Raw genomic sequence first — 18727 nt, 5'->3', positions numbered from 1 at the left:
CATTCCAAATTTCTCAGCCACAAAAGGTGCTGATGACGGATGCATCTCTCCTGGGATGGGGGGCTCAAGTAAATGGGCTTCACACCCAAGGTGTTTGGTCCACCCAGGAAACATCTTCAGATCAGTCTCCTGGAGCTCCAGGTGATCTGGAATGCTGTAAAGTCTTTCAGAGATCAGCTGTCTCATCAAATTGTGCTCATCCAAACAGACAATCAGGTTGCAATGTATTATACCAACAAGCAGGGGGACACCGGATCACACCCACTGTGTCAGGAGGCCATCTGGATGTGGCATTGGGCTTGCCAACATTGCATGTTCCTTCGAGACACTTATCTGGCTGGCAAAAACAATACCCTGGCTAGCAGACTGAATAGGGTAATGCAACCACACTAGTGGTCTCTCAATATGGGCATAGTCTGCAAGATCTTCCAAGCGTGGGGTACCCCCTCAGTGGATCTTTTTGGCACTCAGATCAACCACAAGGTCCCTCAGTTCTTTTCCAAGCTTCAGACCCATGACAGACTAGTGTCAGATGCCTTCTTCCTCAACTGGGGGACAGGTCTTCTGTATGCGTATCCACCCATACCTGTATTGGGGAAGACTTTGTTGAAACTCACGCAAGATCGTGGAACCGTGATTCTGATCACACCATACTGGCTATGGCAGATATGGTTCCCTCTACCTCTGGAGTTATCCTCCGAAGAACCGTGGAGATTGGAGTGTTTTCTGACCCTCATCACTCAGAACGAGAGGTCTCCATCCTAACCTCCAGTCTCTGGCTTTCACAGCTTGGATGTTGAGAGCCTAGAATTCGCTTCCTTGGGTCTTTCAGAGGGTGTCTCCCTGGACTTGCTGGCTTCCAGGAAAGACTCCATTAAGAGGTGCTATTTTATCAAATGGTGGAGGTTTGCCATTTGGTGTAAGATCAAGGCCCTAGATCTCCTTGCTTGCCCTACACAAACCCTGCTTGAATACCTTCTACATCTATCAGAGTCTGGTCTCAAGACCAACTCCGTAAGAGTTCACCTTAGTGCAATTAGTGCTTTTCATCAACGTGTAGAAGGTAAGCCCATTTCTGGACAGCCTCTAGTTATTCGCTTCATGAGAGGTTTGCTTTTGTCAAAGCCCCCTGTCAAACCTCTATCAGTGTCATGGGATCTCAACATCGTTCTCACCCAGCTGATGAAAGCTACTTTCGAGCCACTGAATTCCTGCCATCTGAAGTACTTGACCTGGAAGGTCGTTTTCTTGGTGGCTGTTACTTCAGCTCATAGAGACAGAGAGCTTTGGGCCTCAGTGGTGGATGCACCTTATACTAAGTTTCATCACAACAGAGTAGTCCTCTGCACTCTCCCTAAGTTCCTGCCGAATGTGGTGTCAGAGTTCCATCTGAATCAGTCGATTGTCTTGCCAACATTGTTTCCCCAACCTCATGCCTATCCTTGTGAAAGCAGTTTGCATACCTTGGATTTCAAGAGAGCATTGGCCTACTACATGGAGCGGACCAGACCCCACAGACAGTCTGCACAACTTTTTGTTTCTTTTGATTACGACAGGATGGGGGTTGCCATCGGAAAACGCACCATTTCCAATTGGCTGGCAGATTGCATTTACTTCTCTTACAGGCTGGGCTGGCCCTAGATGGTCATGTCACAGCTCATAATGTCAGGGCCATGGCTGCATCGATAGCCCACTTGAGGTCAGCCTCCATTGAAGAAATTTGCAAGGTTGCGATGTGGTTTTCAGTCCAAACTTTCACATCACAGTGCTGCCTTGAGCAGGATACTCGACGTTTCTGTTGGTTCGAGCAGTGTTGCAGAATCTGTTTGGGGTCTAGAATCCAACTCCACCCTCCTATTCCCGTTTTATTCTGTTCTGACTGCACTCTCATTCAGATTGTATATAGTTTCAGGTTAATCTGTATTATGTCCTCACCATTGCGAGATCCAATTGACCAGCGTTTGTTGTTTTTGATGAGCCTGGATACTAGGGATTCCACATTTGTGAGAATAAATAAGCCTGCTTGTCCTCAGAGAAAGTGAAGGTACTTACCTGTGGCATGTGTTCTCTGAGGACAGCAGGCTTTATTTTCTCACAATCCCTCCCACCTCCCTTTGGAGTTGCTTGGAGTTGTCTCCTTTGTTATTTTTACTTTATTTTTCTGTAGTATTAAACTGAGGAGACCACTTTCTTGTGGCTGGCGAGAAGGCACTTGTGTATGAGTGGTGAAGTGTGTCTCTCACTCCACAAAGCTCTACTTATACTTGTCACAAGTCCTGGTCCAAGCGACGCGGGTCGGCATCACCCACTTGTGAGAATATAAAGCCTGCTGCCCTTGGAGAACACCTGCTACAGGTAAGTACTTTCGCTTTACAGTCGAAAATGGATGCAATTCCTTCTATAAATCTTACAAGACAATCATAATTCTCTCTCAAAAATGAGGGAAGAGCTCTCAGAATTTTAATTTTAGCTTTTGGAGACTAGATCCCGCATGGAATAACTGAATAATAAATGTGGCGTCAACACTGTGGTCATTTCCTCTTTACAACGCAAAGCCAAAGAAATAGATCTACTAAGAAAAGAAATTGAAGATCTCAATAATAGATCCCAAAGAAACAACTTAAGGAAACTTGGCATCAGAGAAGGAGCTGAAGGCACCAACTCGATCGAGTTTAGAGTCTCTCCTGCCTAAAATACTGGATCTTTCCTTCTCCAGGCCTTTGGAAATAGAAAGGGCACATCAAGCCCCTTCCACGCGGTCTACTATTCAAAAGGTCCCCAGACCAATTGTACTCAAACTTTTGTGCTACCCTCAAGCAATTGATATCTTCCAAAAGACTAAATGAAAATTTCCTCTCCTTCATGATGGAATGAAATTACAAATCTTTCCAGCCCTGAATAAAATGACAGTCCAAAAGTGTAAAAATGTCCTCTCTCTTTGTGACCGCCTCAAACACACTGGCATGTAGTTTGGCCTATAGTATCCTGTGAGAATGAGTCACAGTTCATAACTCAACTCGCTTCTTCAATGACCCGAAGCTTTACAATCTTTCCTCGATTCCCTTAAAACCTGAGTTTCATCTCATATATCAAGTACCGTTTTTTTCTTATTCACTATATAAGAGAAATATGTAGGCACACATGATATTAACACCTAACTGTCTACTTCTATGGTTTATTGCCTATCAATATTTGTTCTTATCTAAATTTATGGTTAGTCATATGTTGTCATTTAGTTGTGCCTTCTATCTCCACTCATTATAGAAATGTTTTACTATTTGTACTATGTTTAGATAGTGAGTTATTTAAGATCAGTATTTCATAACTGCTTGCTTTCACTATATTGTATGTTACCACTAGAGGAGTTCAGTCTTTCATGCTTTTGACCTCCACTACCCACGTTTTATCTTGATGCTGTTTACCATAGTTGTCATGCTTTGGTATTCCATAGCTTTTTTGTTTGTCAATAGCTGGTTCCTTACGTGTATATATTGGTTGTTCTTTTATCTGTCAGTTACTGCCTCCCAAACTATTCTTGTCTTTCTTCTATTTCATACAATTTTTATTGATGCCCTACCTCAGTACAGTCGCCATCCAGTATACTGACATAAAAATGATGCACATTGTTTCTCTAAATGTTAGAGGGTTAAAAAACCCATTAAGCACAAAAAATTATCTGTTTATCTTAGAAACTTCAATGCTGATATTTTCTTATTACAAAAGACCTTCTTAATGACATGGACAAAAAAAGGCTTAATGACAACCTCTTTTTCCGAAGACAAGCAGGCTGATATTCTCACAAGTGGGTGACGTCACGTTGGCCCCGGAGGATTTTAAAGCAAAATCTAAAAATCTCTTTAACGGCGTTCCGTTGCGCGAGCGATCGCACCGCGCATGTGCGCACACATCTTCTCGCTCGCCGTGCGGACACGCCCCTCAGTTCTTCTTTTTCCGTGTTTTCTTCAGGTCCTCGGAGTTAAATCTCTTTTTTATTTTACCCTTTTGGGGGTTCTTTATTTTTTCAGTTGTACTTTCTCATTGTGGCTTACATATACAGGTACTGTTTGTACCTGGGGCAAGGAAAGTTTAAGTAATTGCCAGAGTCACAAGGGGCTGTGCCTGAAATGAGAACCAAAACTTATAGGTATTTCTTTTTAAGTTTCTTTTTTTCTTTTTTTCTTTTTTCTTATTAGGGAAGAGTGTGCTGGTAAATTGTTATCTGTGGGCTCTCTCTCGCCAGCAAAGTAAAAGAGAATTAAGGAGGCCAAGCCCACATTTTAGGATCCATTTGTTAAAGTCCCAAAATTCTTAAAAACTTAACAAATGGCTCTCGAGAGCTGTGTGAGCCTGCTCCAGCACACCACTGACTTTAAGCCTTGTACCTGCTGCAACCGGATGCATCGAGTGAGTCTCCACCCGCCTCGGCGCCTCCTGCTTTGCAGGTCATTCGGGCGCATCGGCGGACGTGTCTTGGGCCAGATCATCTCCCCGAGAAGTGCAAGTAGTGTCTCAAAATGACGAGACGTATGCTACTTGCCAGGGATGCCCAAAGGAGATCAATTTTTGAGTCCGATAGAGACCGATGCACGCTGGGTACAGTGATGCATCGAGTGGGTCTCCACCTGCCTTGGCGCCTCCTGCTTTGCAGGTCATTCGGGCGCATCGTCGGACGTCGGTACCATTGGTGCCCAGAGCTTTGCTCCCTCTGTTATGGAGGTATCCTGGCATCAGACGTCGGTCGGTGCCGAGAGCGTTGCTCCCTCTGTTATGGAGGTATCCTGGCATCGGATGTCGGTACCGTCGGTACCAGGTATCATGGGTACCATCGGTACCAGATGTCATGGGTATCATCGGTACCATGGGTACCATCGGTACCGGGTATCATGGGTACCATCGGTACCAGATGTCATGGGTATCATCGGTACCAGGTATAATCGATACCATGGGTACCATCGATACCAGACCTTAGAGTTCATAGGGGCTGTCCTCGATACTATTCAGTGCCAGTATTGCCAGATGGCGAAAATTTTTCCAGCCCCAAATAGTACAATATTAATATAAACATTAATAAGGTTGATATGAATTTTAAAAAGGTTAGTATGCATATTAATAGGGTCAATATGAATATTAATAAGGTAATCATAATCATCATAATCATCAGTTGTGCCAAGTCAGCATCATCATCATAATTAGCACAAATTCATAATCCACATCATAATTAGCACAAATTCATAATCCATTCATCCACCCACCCACAAAACAAAAGGAGCAAGTTCCCACCACAAACCATCTCTCTCTTTTGATATAGGCACAGGAAAAAAAGATTTTACGTTCTCCCAGGTTTCAACCTAAATCATGTTTAATATAGGATATAAATGTTGTAAGTAAATAAATAAATAGAAACTCTGAATGTTGAGCACCTGACCTGATTTTCATAACATGTCTGTTTCAGTGACCCTTTACCAGGAGAAAAAAAATCTCTTCACAATACAACACATGCTGCTAGGTTGTCCCTGTAACCAGCCCCTCCAGATGACACACTGATTATGATTTATGGGCGAGATTTCCAGCTACCTTCCTCGCCGTTGCTCCCTCCCCCCTCCATGCCGGGCCCCCTGCACTGACCTGACAGCGCCTCTCACCTCCGTGTGAAAACACTGCAGGCAGCAGCAGATCGCTCTGCTGCTGCCTGCAGCGCTTCCACACAGAGGTGAGAGGCGCTGTCAGGTCAGTGCAGGGGGCCCGAATCGGAGGGGGGGGGGCGGGAGCATGGAGGTTGGTGCGCGCGATGTTTGTTTCCAGGCGGCAGCGTCAGCGTCCGACAGTCCGACTCCGTTTCCCTCTCTCTTCTGCCCTCTGACGTCATCACGTCTTGACGCGAGGGCGGGACAGAGAGGGAAGTCTCTACTGCGCATTTGCAGGTGAGTTGGTCACTTGCCATTTATATGTTTGATTATTACTCTACCATCGAAAAGTTTTAGTTTGTGTACATCCATATGCTGCACAAGCTGACATGTTTGAAAATATAAATGAGATTAAATAAAAATGTTACCGACAAAGCACGATAGCGTGGATGCAGAAGCTCATAGCTCCGCTCCGGCTCCCTCCCCCTCCTCCATCCCGGCTCCCCGACTCACTCACTGTGCTTTCTGCCTCAGTCTTCCTCTCTGGTGGCAACCGCGGGTCCCTCTCTCCTGATGATCTGCTCTCTGACTCGGAGTGGAGAGCAGATCAGGAGGGGTCCTGCCACCAGAGCATCCAGCATCCGTCTGTCTCCTGCCCCTCCTCCAACTGAGTGAGAACTTAACTGCGGCTGTGCAGGCCATAAGAGGAGACTGTAAAAAAAAAAAAGGCATGCGGTCCGCGGCGCGGTACAGCAGCATTTGATGGCCTCCTATTGGTCCAATAGGAAGGCAGCAGTAAATGGGGAGCCAACCCGCGGGCCGCAGCGATTAAAAAAAAAAAAAAGCCCAACCCGGACAAAAATAACCCAAAAAGCTGTGACCCCCAGGCATTCAAAGAAAACTTTGCACAGGAGCGGGAAATAGCCCAATTCCGTGGTTTTACCACAGAATTAGCAACTCTACTCAGGGCTGGGCCTTCCTTCCTCAACCAAGAGCAAACAACATACTGTCACCACTCAGGTATTCAAATCCACCCGAGTATTTGCTCATCAGATGCTCTACCTACTCAGTCACATGGCTTCAACAGTTCATGTAACACCATTGGCTCACCTCCACTTCCGAGTTCCTTAGTGGACGCTCTCCCTTCAGTGTTCCCAAGCCACAGGATTGCTCTCGGCTCAAATTCAATTCACTCCATAGCTACTCCACTCTGTACATTGCTGAATGATGTCTCCGAATCTCAAACGGGGTCTTCCTTTTCAGCCCCTCCACATCACAAAGTCCTCATTACGGATGCTTCCATGGTAGGTTGGGGTGCTCACCTCAACGGATTCTACACACAAAGTTCTTGGTCCCCACAGGAGAAACAACATCATATCAATCTCCTAGAATTGTGGGCAATCTGGAACACTCTCAAAACTTTTCAAGACCGCATTCTCGATCAGGTATACTTGTTCACACAGACAGTCAGGTTGCAATATATTACCTGAACAAGCGAGGAACAGATTCTTACCACCTCTGTCGGCAAGCCGTATGGATACAGACTTGGGCAGCTTCTGAAAACATCTCTCTGAGAGCTGTTTACCTAGCCGGCAAACAGAATGCTGTGGCAGATAAATTGAGCAGAGTTCTCCAACTTCATGAATGGTCACTCAGCATTTCTGTAGCTCATCGAATATTCTAGCAGTAGGGGAGCCCAGCAGTAAACCTCTTCGCTTCTCCTCAGAACTACAAGATTCCCTGCTTTTGTTCCAGGATATATATACCCATCTGTAAAGCCCCGGATACCTTCTTGCTCCACTGGACAGCAGACTTTCTATACGCCTTAACCTGTTGCCTCTCATAGAGAAAACTCTTCTCAAACTATGTCGAGACCAAGGAATCATGATTCTAATTGCTCCCTCATTGGCCTCGTCAAATCTGGTTCCTTCTCCTAGACTTATTGTCCAGAGAACCACTGAGGTTAGAACCTTTTCCAACCCTAATAATGCAGAATTAGAGATCCTTTCTCCATCCATACCCTTGCTCTCTAGCCCTGATGGCTTGGTTCCACAGGCGGTTGTTTGATAGGTTTGGTATGAAATAAACCTTTGAAGAATCTTACTATGAAAGGATGAACAGAAAATGGTTTATTATCAACTTTGAAGTGAAACACACTAATGGCACTCAAATGCACTTTGAGTTAGTTTTGAGGCCAGACTCTGAAAGATGGAAGGGGTACTTCATAAGGGTAGGAAGATAGCATGTGACAGGACCAAGTGTTCTGATCGCACACCAGAGAGAAAAGCTTTTCCACTTGAAACGGTAACATTTTTGTGTAGAAGGTTCCCTAGAGATTAGGTGTGTCCTAGAGATTCGTAAAGGAAGGTTTAAGGAATGCACATCTATGTTGTCAGGAACCAAGCCTTCAGGGCTAGATAATGAGAGTCTGAATGGAGAAAGGATCCCTAATTCTGCGTTATTAGGGTTGGAAAAGGATCTAACCTCAAGAGAAGCTGGAGAAGCTGTCAGGAAAGCTAAGAGGCAAATGGAAGGAAAGATAAGCTAATACGGTAAAATTGGGTGATAAGACGTTTTTCAGATATGTAAGCAACAGGAGGAAGTGCCATACTACCATTGTGAGGCTCAAAGCTGAGGGGGAGGAATATGTGGAAATTGATAAGGATAAAGTTGAACTGCTCAACAACTATTTCTCTTCTGTATTCATGGATGAAAGGCTGGGGGGGGGGGGGTAGGACTGTAGAAAACAAATGCAAATGGGGATGGATGTATAGTAGACCAAGACCCATTCTCAGAGTAATGTGTTTGTGAGGAGCTAGCTAAAATAAAAGTAGACGAAGCGATGGGACCTGATGGGACACATGCAAGGGTGCTCAAGGAACTCGGAGAAGTTCCGAAGGCTGCGCTGATGGAACTCTTCAATGCTTCCTTACAGTCTGGACTAGTCCCAGAGGACTGGAGAAGGGCGGATGTGGTCCCTTTGCACAAGAGTGGGTCCCTTTGCACAAGAGTGGAAGTAAGGAGGAGACCTGTCAGTCTGACCTCAGTGGTGAGTAAATGAATGGAAATGCTTTTGAAGCGGAGGATTGCGAGGTTTCTCAAATTGAATGGAATGCAGGACCTGAGGCAGCATGACTTCACTAGAGGCAGGTCATTTCAGATGAATCTGATTGATTTCTTTGACTGGATGACCAAACAGTTGAACATGGGAGGGGCGCTAGATGTAGTGTACTTAGATTTCAGCAAAGCCTTTGACATGGTTCTACACAGGTGACTCATAAATAAACTGAGTACCCTTGGTATGGGACCTAGAGTAACTGGGTTAAAAACTGGTTGAATGGAAGCAGATAGAGGGTAATGGTAAATGGAGCTTGCTCTGAAGATAGGGATTTTGTCAGTGGAGTACCGCAGGGATCGGTCCTAGGGCCAGCTCTTTTTAACATCTTTCTGAGTGATATTGTGGAAGGGCTGTCTGGTAATGTTCATCTCTTTGCGAATGATACTAAACTCTGCAACAGGGTGGACACCCTGGAAGGTGTGGATGACATGAGGAAGGACCTAGCGAAGCTTGAGAAATAGTCTAATATTTGGCAACTAGGATTTAATACTAAAAAATGCAGGGATATGCACGTGGGTCACAAGAATCTGAGGAAGCTGTACAATATAGGGGGTGGAGTGCTTCTGTGTACAAAGGAAGAGCGGGACTAGGGGGTGATTGTGTCTGATTACCTTAAAGTTTCCAATCAGGTAGAAAAAGCGATAGTCATAGCCAGAAGGATGCTTGGGTGCGTAAGGAGAGGGATGACCAGCAGGAACAAAGATGTGATAGTACCCTTGTATAAGTCTCTGGTGAGGCCCCATTTAGAGTACTGTGTGCAATTCTGGAGACTGCACTTGCAGAAGGATATAAGCAGGATGGAGTCAGTCCAGAGGGCGACTATAAAATTGGTAATTGGTCTTGGACATAAAACATATAGGGACAGGCTTATGAACCTCAACATGTATACGCTGGAAGAGAGGAGGGAGAGAGTAGATATGATAGAGACATTTAAATATCTCAGGGGTGTTAATGTAGAAGAGGTGAGCCTTTTTCAAATAAAGGAAGACTGGAGTGAGGGAGCATACAATGAAATTAGAAGGAAATTGGTTTAGGAGGAATTTACGAAAAGTATTCGTTCACGGAAAGGATGGTGGAAATGTGGAATGGCCTCCTGGTGGAGGTCGTGGAGACAAGGACTGTGTCAAAATTTAAGAAAACGTGGGACAAGCACGTGGGATCCCTTAGGAAAAGAAAGAGTTAATGGTTACGGAGGATGGGCCGACTGGATGGGCCGTTTGGCCTTTATCTGCTGTCATATTTTATGTTTCTATATGGTCTTCTATCCACATCTTCACTGCTCACTGTTGTCTGGACCAGCATTCTAGGTGGGATAGCCAGTTTGGACAAGTAGTCCTAAAGATTTATTTTACTACTTAAAAGTCAACTCCACCATCTGGCCCTTTTTTCCCATCAGGCTCACTATCAACTAAGTTACAAAATTTATCTATGTTGTGAGCCTAGTAGCTAGTGAGTCCCATACATGAGAACATTACTGTACACTGCCTTGAGTGAATACCTTCACAAAGGCGGTAAATAAATCCTAATAAATATTATGTCTGCTTGTCCTTGAAGAAATCTGAGTTACTTACTTGTAGCAGGTGTTCCCAGAGGACAGCAGGCATATATTCTCACTTCCTTCTCGCCTCCTCTTGGAGTTGTCTTCTTAGCTTTATTACTGTACTGCTGGTCCTGTGCTCAAGAGTGGTCGGGAAGACACCTATGCATGCAAGTTGGGGTCACTGCCTCGAAGATGTAAAGTGACAGTGCAATTGGCAGTGTCCACAACAGGCTCCGTGGATGACATCACCCATATGTGAGAATATATGCTTGCTGTCCTAGGAGAACACCTGCTACAGGTAATTAACTTAGCTTTTTCCGTAATCAGCAGGATTGATCAGACACATAATCCCTCCTTTTTCGATGAGAGTAAAATGTATTCTTGAACTTTGAAACTAACAGAGGAGTTGAGGAGACTGCTGTGTGCAGGAAGGGCCATGCATTCTTAGAACTTTACACTCAGTTCAGAGCTTTAGAAAATCTGAGTTTTCCCGGTAACATGCGAAGATGTTATCCACTTGTGTGTGCACTGAATCCTGTGGTCTGTGGAAAAATCTGTTACAGTTGAGCAACAGTGATTTACAGTCCAAGTATCCAGATGTGGCCTGGATCTTTAATTAGACTTTATTTTCATAGTCACACCTGCAGACTCTACTGCTCACTGGTATAGTATTTCATTTTACTTTATCTGTTAGTTTTTCCATTGTTCTAATTTACACACTTTACTTGCAGAGCATTTCGGATTATGGATGATGATGGCAGCAAAAATCTAGACTTCAAAGAGTTTCTGAAAGGTCTGCACGATTACGGATTGGTGATTGGGAAAGAAGAAGCAGAAGCCCTTTTTTCTCAATTTGATAAGAATGGAAATGGGACAATAGACTTTGATGAATTTCTGGTAACTTTACGAGTAAGTAAACTAAGGCGCTCATGTTCAAAGCAGATGGTCGCCTCAAAATGCCTAAAAATAAGTCCATCTGCTAAACATATCCAAATCATGATTTTGGAAAGTCAGAATTTGGACATCTCACACTGCAGTTTGCCCAGCTAGCAAGGGAGCATGTTTTGGGCAGGATTAGGGAAAGACCAAAAGTAGGACGTTGAACAGTGATTTTTGAACGGGAAAAAACATCCATGTCTAAAAAGAAGGATGTTTTTATCTAGACCTGTTTTAGTCAGGTCCAAGTTATAAAAAGGTGCTCTTATTAAGCAGCTGACCACTGGAGGGATTAAGTCATGACCCTTCCTTAATCCCCCAGTGGTTGCTTTCCCCTTCCCTCTCCCCTAAAAGTGAAATTGGAAAGGAAAACCAGACTCTGTCAGCTGCAGGTATTATGGCCATTCTGAACAAAGTAGTAAGTAGGTCAGAGGAGTAACTTAGTGGTAAGAATAGTGAACTGTAAACCAAGGGACACAATTCAACTCCCACTAGAACTCTATTAATTTTTTTTTCTGGGACTCCTTCCAGGAACAGAAAAATATTTACTGTACTGAAAGTTATAAGACACCTGCAAGCCTGAAAGCTATTGAAGTGGTGTATATTCAGGTACAGTAGGCCTTCTGTTCCTGGAGAGATCAGATTTGCAAAAAAGAAAAAAAGTTACAGTGGGGTTTGAGCCTGTGTCCCTTGGTTTACAGTCCATTGCACTAACCCCTAGGCTACTCCTCTGTTCTGCAAGGACGTCTTTGTGGCCATTTAAGAATGTGGTACGGTAGAGGAGCCGGCATAACATGAAACAGATATGGTGGACTGTTGAGTTAGTCACTGAGCACACAGCACCTGTATTGTGATGCATACTAATGACTGGAGGTGGTGTATTTGAACAGCCAACGGAGGTTTAACGGATATACAGAGTTTGTCCATGAAGAACAGTCATCCAGCATTTATGTGGAAACATTTTCACTGCGTCCATGCGGAAGGCGTGGCGTTTGTAGGAAAAGGACCATTTTGCTGGCAGAACTGAGTTTTGATTATTTGAGTATGATATAATGTATAAGCATGGCAAAACATATGCACAATACGAAACAGTATAAGTATGCAGTTTAAAATGTAAAATCAACTGTTTTGTATTTAAATTAAATACAGGTGTGCAAGGTGAGCGGAGGAGTGAATGTGTGAGGTTTTAATAGTAGGCAGCAGTGCTAGTGAGGTTAGTGGGCATTGCAATACAATAAAATGTTTTTGTGATAAAGAAAAAATACTGGAGTCTTTGTGTAGTCGACATTTAAGAATGCTGCCAGACAGACGTCCCAGTGCCTTGTTTTCCCCTGTTTATAATTTAAGCATTTCAGTTTGTAAAATGATTGTTCAGGATGTTGTAGTTGAGAAACAGAAAGCTCTTCACTGCTTTTAAACTGAGTTCCATTTAATCTGTGAGGCCTTGCAGTGTGTCCTGGGAAAGGCAGCAGGGTTCACAGAATATTTCGTTCATTAACATTGCCAGAAACCCTATTGTGCAGCTATTATCCAGACAAAAAGCAATCTTCTCTATGGACTTGTCTTATTCCAGGTCAGTAGCTGGTCTTAAAGCTAGGGCTCCCTTCCTGGCCTGATCCTGGTTCAAGCACCCATGCTGGTCTTGCCTTGTTAATAACATGCAACTGCAGGACTTTGGAGGGTTAGGAGAGGTGAAGTGAGGATGTATGCATCTTCATGGCATTAGTCAATATCTTTCTGTGCAAATGAGGCAATGCATAGTATTTCTACTTTTTTCTTTCATGATATCTTCTTTTTTAAGATTTGGAAGCTGTTGTAATTTACAAAATACTCGGTGCACTGATAAAGTGTCCATGCTACTCTATCTGTGACTATCCTACTATTGTTTTATAATGAAGATAGGAAGTTTTTCCTTGATTTTTCTGAGTGTTTTTCATATATTTGCTATTTGAAATATATGGGGGTTATATTGCATATTTTGCAGAAGTCTTTAATGGGGTTATTGATCAATGGCTTGAATTCAGGTGTGATTAGTACATATCTTTTACACAGAGAGGATCTCAGATCTGGAGTGATCTGAACTGACTGGCTGATTCAGCTTTATTAGATATGTTTATCTGTTCTTTACTGGCCATATGCTGGTTACAATAGTTTCTATTTGAAAATAATAGTGTGACTGCTGCATCAGTCTACTTGGATACATAGAAATAAAGGTCAATAAGCAAGGTGTAGGTGATACATAACAATAGTCATACTGGGTCAGACCAATGGCCAATCTAGCCCAGTATCCTGCTTCCAACAGTTGCCAATCTAGGTCACAAGTACCTTTCAGAAACCCAATTAATAGCAACATTCCATGCTACCATTCTGGTGCAAGCAGTGGCTTCCCCATGTCCATCTCAATAGCAGACTGTGGAGGTTTCCTCCAGGAATTTGTCCAAACCTTTTTTTAAACCTAGATATGCTAACCACTATTACCACAACCTCCGGGATTGAGCTTAACTATTCTTTGAGTGAAAAAATATTTCCTCCTGTTTTAAAAGTATTTCCATGTAATTTCATTGAGTGTTCCCTGGTTTTTGTATTTTTGAAAGAGTGAAAAATCGATTCACGTTTACCCGTTCTACGCCACTCAGGATTTTGTAGACCTCAATCATATGTCCACTCTGCCATCTCTTTTCTAAACTGAAGAGTCCTAACCTCTTTAGCCTTTCCTCATATGAAAGGAGTTCCATCCCCTTTATCATTTTGGTCGCTCTTCTTTGAAACTTTTCTAATTACGCTGTATCTTTTTTGAGAGAGGATGACCAGAATTGAATGCAGTACTCAAGGTGCATTCGCACCATGTGGCAATACAGAGGCATTATAATATTCTTGGTCTTATTTACCTTTTTTATTGGACTAAATATATTTCTGACTGACTTAACTTTTGAGAGCTCTCTTCCTTTCATCAGACCAGGTTGTGGTCAGCTGTGGTCTTCTTCAGGGGAGAAGGCGTTTGACTTTTTCAGTCAGGGTGATCCAGTGCCAAACAAGGTGCTGAGGAGGAGTCAGTACTCATGCAGTATTCAAGCTTACATGTAGTGGCCCTAAAGGTCCTCTAGAAGTGAATGGTGCTTTATTTAGGAAGAAAAATGGAAAAGAACAACTCAGTATACCTAACACTGTGAAAAAAGGGTTCTGGTGGATAAGGGGAGGCTAAGATCAAAGCCTAAACTGGAGGAAAATTCAGAGATAAAAGTGAAAAAAAGGCATGTAGATACCAATAATATATTTAAATAAAACACTTTTTTATTTGTTGATGCCCACAAACAAAAGCATATACAGTCCTTCAAAGTCATGCAAAGCAATAGAAAAGACAATCAATATATATACTGTGGAATTCAAAGTCTTTTGTTCTGAAGTTCTCCTTGGTATTCTTACTCTTGATTCTCCCTGCTGATATTCTTTAGGTGGGTACCTTCTTCCCCACTGTCATCAAGCCTGATGCCCTTCCTGTAAGTGATTTTGAGTGTAAGCTTTACACTCAAAACATTGTGTACATAGTAACAGAGTAACATAGTAAATGACATCAGATGAAGACCTGTATAGTCCATCCAGTGTGCCGAGCAAAGTTGCCCCTGCTGCTTTGTGCAGTTTACATCCCTCTGTGCCCTTTGTCAAGCATGATATTATCCTTTTTTCCATCCTCTTTATATAAGGATTCTCTGTGTTTTTATCCCATGCATTTTTAAATTTCTTCATTGTTTTTGTCCCCACCATTTCCCCTGGGAGGGTTTCAGGCATCCACCACCCTCTCGAATGTATTTCCAGATGTTACTCCTAAATCTACTATCTTGCAACCTTAATTCATGTCTGCTGGTTCTGTTGCTTCTTCTTCTCTGAAAAAAGATTTGTTTGTACTTTTTTGGGGATCTTGCCAGGTATTTGTGACCTGGATTGGCCACTGTTGGAAACAGGGTTCTGGGCTTGATGGGCCTTTGGTCTGACCCAGTATGGCAATACTTATGTATTTATGTCCCTTACGCACCCAAGCATCCTTCTGGCTTAATTTTTACACAAAAAAGGAAATGGAACTCTGGAGCCGGAGGAAGGGGTGGATAGTCCCTATACCATTTTGGTCAACTTCCTCTGAAGCACTTCAAGTCTTGTTATGTCCTTAGCAAGGTGCAGTTTCCAAAATTGAATACAGTACTCCAAGTGGGGCCTCCCCAGCTACTTATACAGAAGTATTATTATCACCATATGCTGGTCATGCCTCCATCTATGCAATCTAACATCCTTCTGGCTTCGGCCACCGCCTTGTCACATTGTTTTGCCACCTTAAAATCATCAGACACTATTATTCTCTCCTGGTCTATGCACATCAGCTTTTTCCCTTCCATTGCAAAGCCATTAATCCATGCTTCTGGTTTTTATAGAACACTTCTCATGTTGTCTATTCCCTCTATGGTGTTCATGCTTGAAAATGTTTGTAACATCTGAAAGAAGGCAAACTTTTCCTTCTAAGCCTTTGCAATATTGCTGACAAAGACATTAAAAAGAATCGGTCCTAGGACAGATCCCTGAGATACTCCACTACTCACTTTTCTTTCTTCTGTCCAACCAATTCCTGATCCATTTCACCACCACCTTTCACTGGGTGGCCTGTAGGACTCATCCTAAGGCCACCCAGTTTGTTCATAAGCCTCCTCTGAGAAACAATATCATAGGCTTTGCTGAAATTTAAGTAGACAACATCCAACACACACCCTTGATCTAGTTCTCTGGTCACCCAGTCAAAGAAATCAGATTGGTTAGACATGATCTTCTTTTGGTCAAGAAAACAACAAAACAAGTGGAAGCTATCCAGAAGGACCAGACTGAAGCCACAAATGTTGGAAACCAGAATAATTTATTACGACCCAACACGGTCCGTGTTTCGGCCGAAAAGGCCTTCTTCAGGGGTCTAAAACAAAAATATAACATATATGATAAAAACATAATAAAAACATAAAGACATATATCATATATAATAGTGGCTTTAAAATAAAGTTTTATATCAGAAGTATACATTTAAAGTGCATATATGTAATCGCAACCCATTTATATAATGAGTGTGTGTAATCACAGCCCATGTATATAATGAACCAAAAATGTATAAAATTTAAAATAACAAATAAAGTATACAGATAAAATATATTTAAATAAAATATACATGATGGATGCAGAAAAGCTCATAGAAACAGTAGTCTTATAATGGCCATACATATTATACATACAAAACGGTAAAATATGTGAAATTTAGGAATACAATAAAGTGCTAAAAATCTATGTAGAGATACAAACAACAAGATTACAAACCATGTTGCCTCAGATCATGCAAACCATTGGATTCCAGAAAGTTCACTATTTTTTCTTGAGCTGTGGAACTAACTGAGATGGCCGAGGGGACAATTGCATGCAGGAAGGACCATTCAATCTCAGAAGCATGTACTTAATTCTGACCTTGGTGTCATTGGATGGTATCGCCCATTTATGTGTCTGATCAATCCTGCTGTCCACAGAAAACACCTGTTACCTTAATTGAATTACTAGCCTTTCAACAACATTGTAAAGCCTGGCTATGGTTAACTTAATGAGGAGGGGTTGCAGACCTGGGAAAAAGAGAAAGGAGTTTCTCTTCAATTGATGGTTGCCACCTAGGGACAGGCAGTTGTGTCAGGTGGTTTGGAAGTTTGCCATAGTGATTAGTTGGGGGTCTAGATATGGGAGAAGGGTTTCTTTGAGGCTGAAAACCAGTCTAGTAATTCAAAAGGCAAGAAGGTTCCTCAGCAACTTCAGTGAGAAGGAGAAGTCCTCCGGTGGGAAAAATATAACCCCTAAGTAGCACTATGATTCTTTCTGGTGAGTCCCAAGAACCATTTTGAAAGGTTTTCTCCTACTTTGAGAAAAAAGGGTGAGGACTCTCTGGTTGCAGTTTTTAGAATTATATTCTACTGTTGGAAATTTGTACCAACTCATGAACATGGACATGTATGTTATTTTATTGCTTTTCTATCCTGGGATAATTTTAGTTTAATCTTTGATTTGGTATGGAGCTTTGTAATATGGTCAGATACCAATACAATGCTTTATAGACCACTATAGTCCTGATATGGGTTCAATGTGGTGTAAAATAACATTTACAAATAAGATCTTACAGGATTTCAACATTTATGAAATACTCATAAAAACCAAAGTTAAACAAAAAACATAATAATAAAGAAATATATCAACCAAAAGAAGTGTTTTAATATTTTTTCTGAATTTCCAGTAGCGCTGCTCAAGTCTTAGTAAAGTAGGAAATGAATTCCAAAGATTTCCAATGACATCTGCTTTACTGACTAGTGTTCTTATTTCCTGTATTTGGGATGTCCTCTCGCCTGCTTGACAGGCTTATTCTTCGTCCAGCTTTTTGTAGCAATCTGTGTTTTGTCAGGGTGGCTAAGAAGTAAAGTAGGAAACGAATTCCAAAGATTTTCATCTTTAGGTATTAATCTTTGGAATTAATTTCCTGCTTTACTTCTTAGCCACCCTGATAAAACACAGATTGCTACAAGAGCTGGACTTTATTGTTAGGTAACATTAAAGATGATGGTACTGCTAGTCCAGGATTTTTAAAATCATAAAACTTTGGGTTTATCAGGATTTAGTTTTAACTTATTAGTTATAGCCCAATTTTGTATTTTAATCATTCCAGACAGAACATTGTTAGACAAATCAGTAATGTTTATTGGTACTGGTAACAAAAGAAAAATATCATCTGCATAAGAAAGAATTAATAATTCCTCCACCTGCAGGTCTATTTTACTAAGAGACGACATGAAAAAATTAAAATGTATAGGAGATAGGGAGGAACCCTGAGGGATAGCACAACCAAGTAACCAAAGGCTAGAAAATGATCCGTTAAACCAAACTTGATAGCTTTGCTTAGTTAAAAAATCACAAAACTAATTTAAAACAGTACCAGAAAGTCCTATCTCTTCCAAACGCTCAAATAGCAAGGTGTGATTTATAGCATCAGAAGCTGCAGACATATCGAATTGAAGCAGCAACATTTGCCTTCCAAAACATAACTGCTCTTTCACATATGACGTCAACAATTGCAATAACGTTTCTGTACTATGAGAGTGTCCAAATCCAAATTGAGTACAGTGCAAACATGAAAATTTCTCCAGATAAGAAGAGGACTGCTGACTCACATGAGATTCAATCATTTTAGTAAATAATGGAATTCTGGCAATAGAACAATAACTAGAAGGCAGTGCTAAATCAAGCCCAGTGCCTTTTGGAATGGGAGTAAGGATAATTTAACCCATATCAGATAAGATACCAGAGGACAGTGATTCATTAATTGCTGAAGTCAGCCATTGCACAACATCATCAGATGTGTAAGAAAACAGTGCTACAGGACAACTGTCTAATATACATTGTGAGTGAGAACATTTCAATAATAGTGTTTTTAGCCTCATTAAAAGACATAGGATG

At 42.0% G+C, this 18727-nt stretch overlaps 1 protein-coding gene across 4 annotated transcripts in view; it reads left to right on the top strand.

The window, feature by feature from the left end:
* Positions 1-18727, top strand: part of CAPSL (calcyphosine like) — a 105809-nt gene that overhangs the window by 47889 nt on the left and 39193 nt on the right. For all 4 annotated transcript variants that reach the window (XM_030193034.1, XM_030193033.1, XM_030193032.1 and 1 more), the window contains exon 3: positions 11014-11191. In XM_030193034.1, coding sequence (XP_030048894.1) covers positions 11014-11191 — 178 coding nt within the window. The remainder of the gene's footprint in view (positions 1-11013; positions 11192-18727) is intronic.

This window comes from Microcaecilia unicolor, chromosome 2 (assembly GCF_901765095.1).
Source record: "Microcaecilia unicolor chromosome 2, aMicUni1.1, whole genome shotgun sequence".
NCBI classification, from domain to species: Eukaryota; Metazoa; Chordata; class Amphibia; order Gymnophiona; family Siphonopidae; genus Microcaecilia; species Microcaecilia unicolor.
Note: the sequence above shows the minus strand (reverse complement) of the source record. Positions and strands in the feature narration are given on the sequence as shown.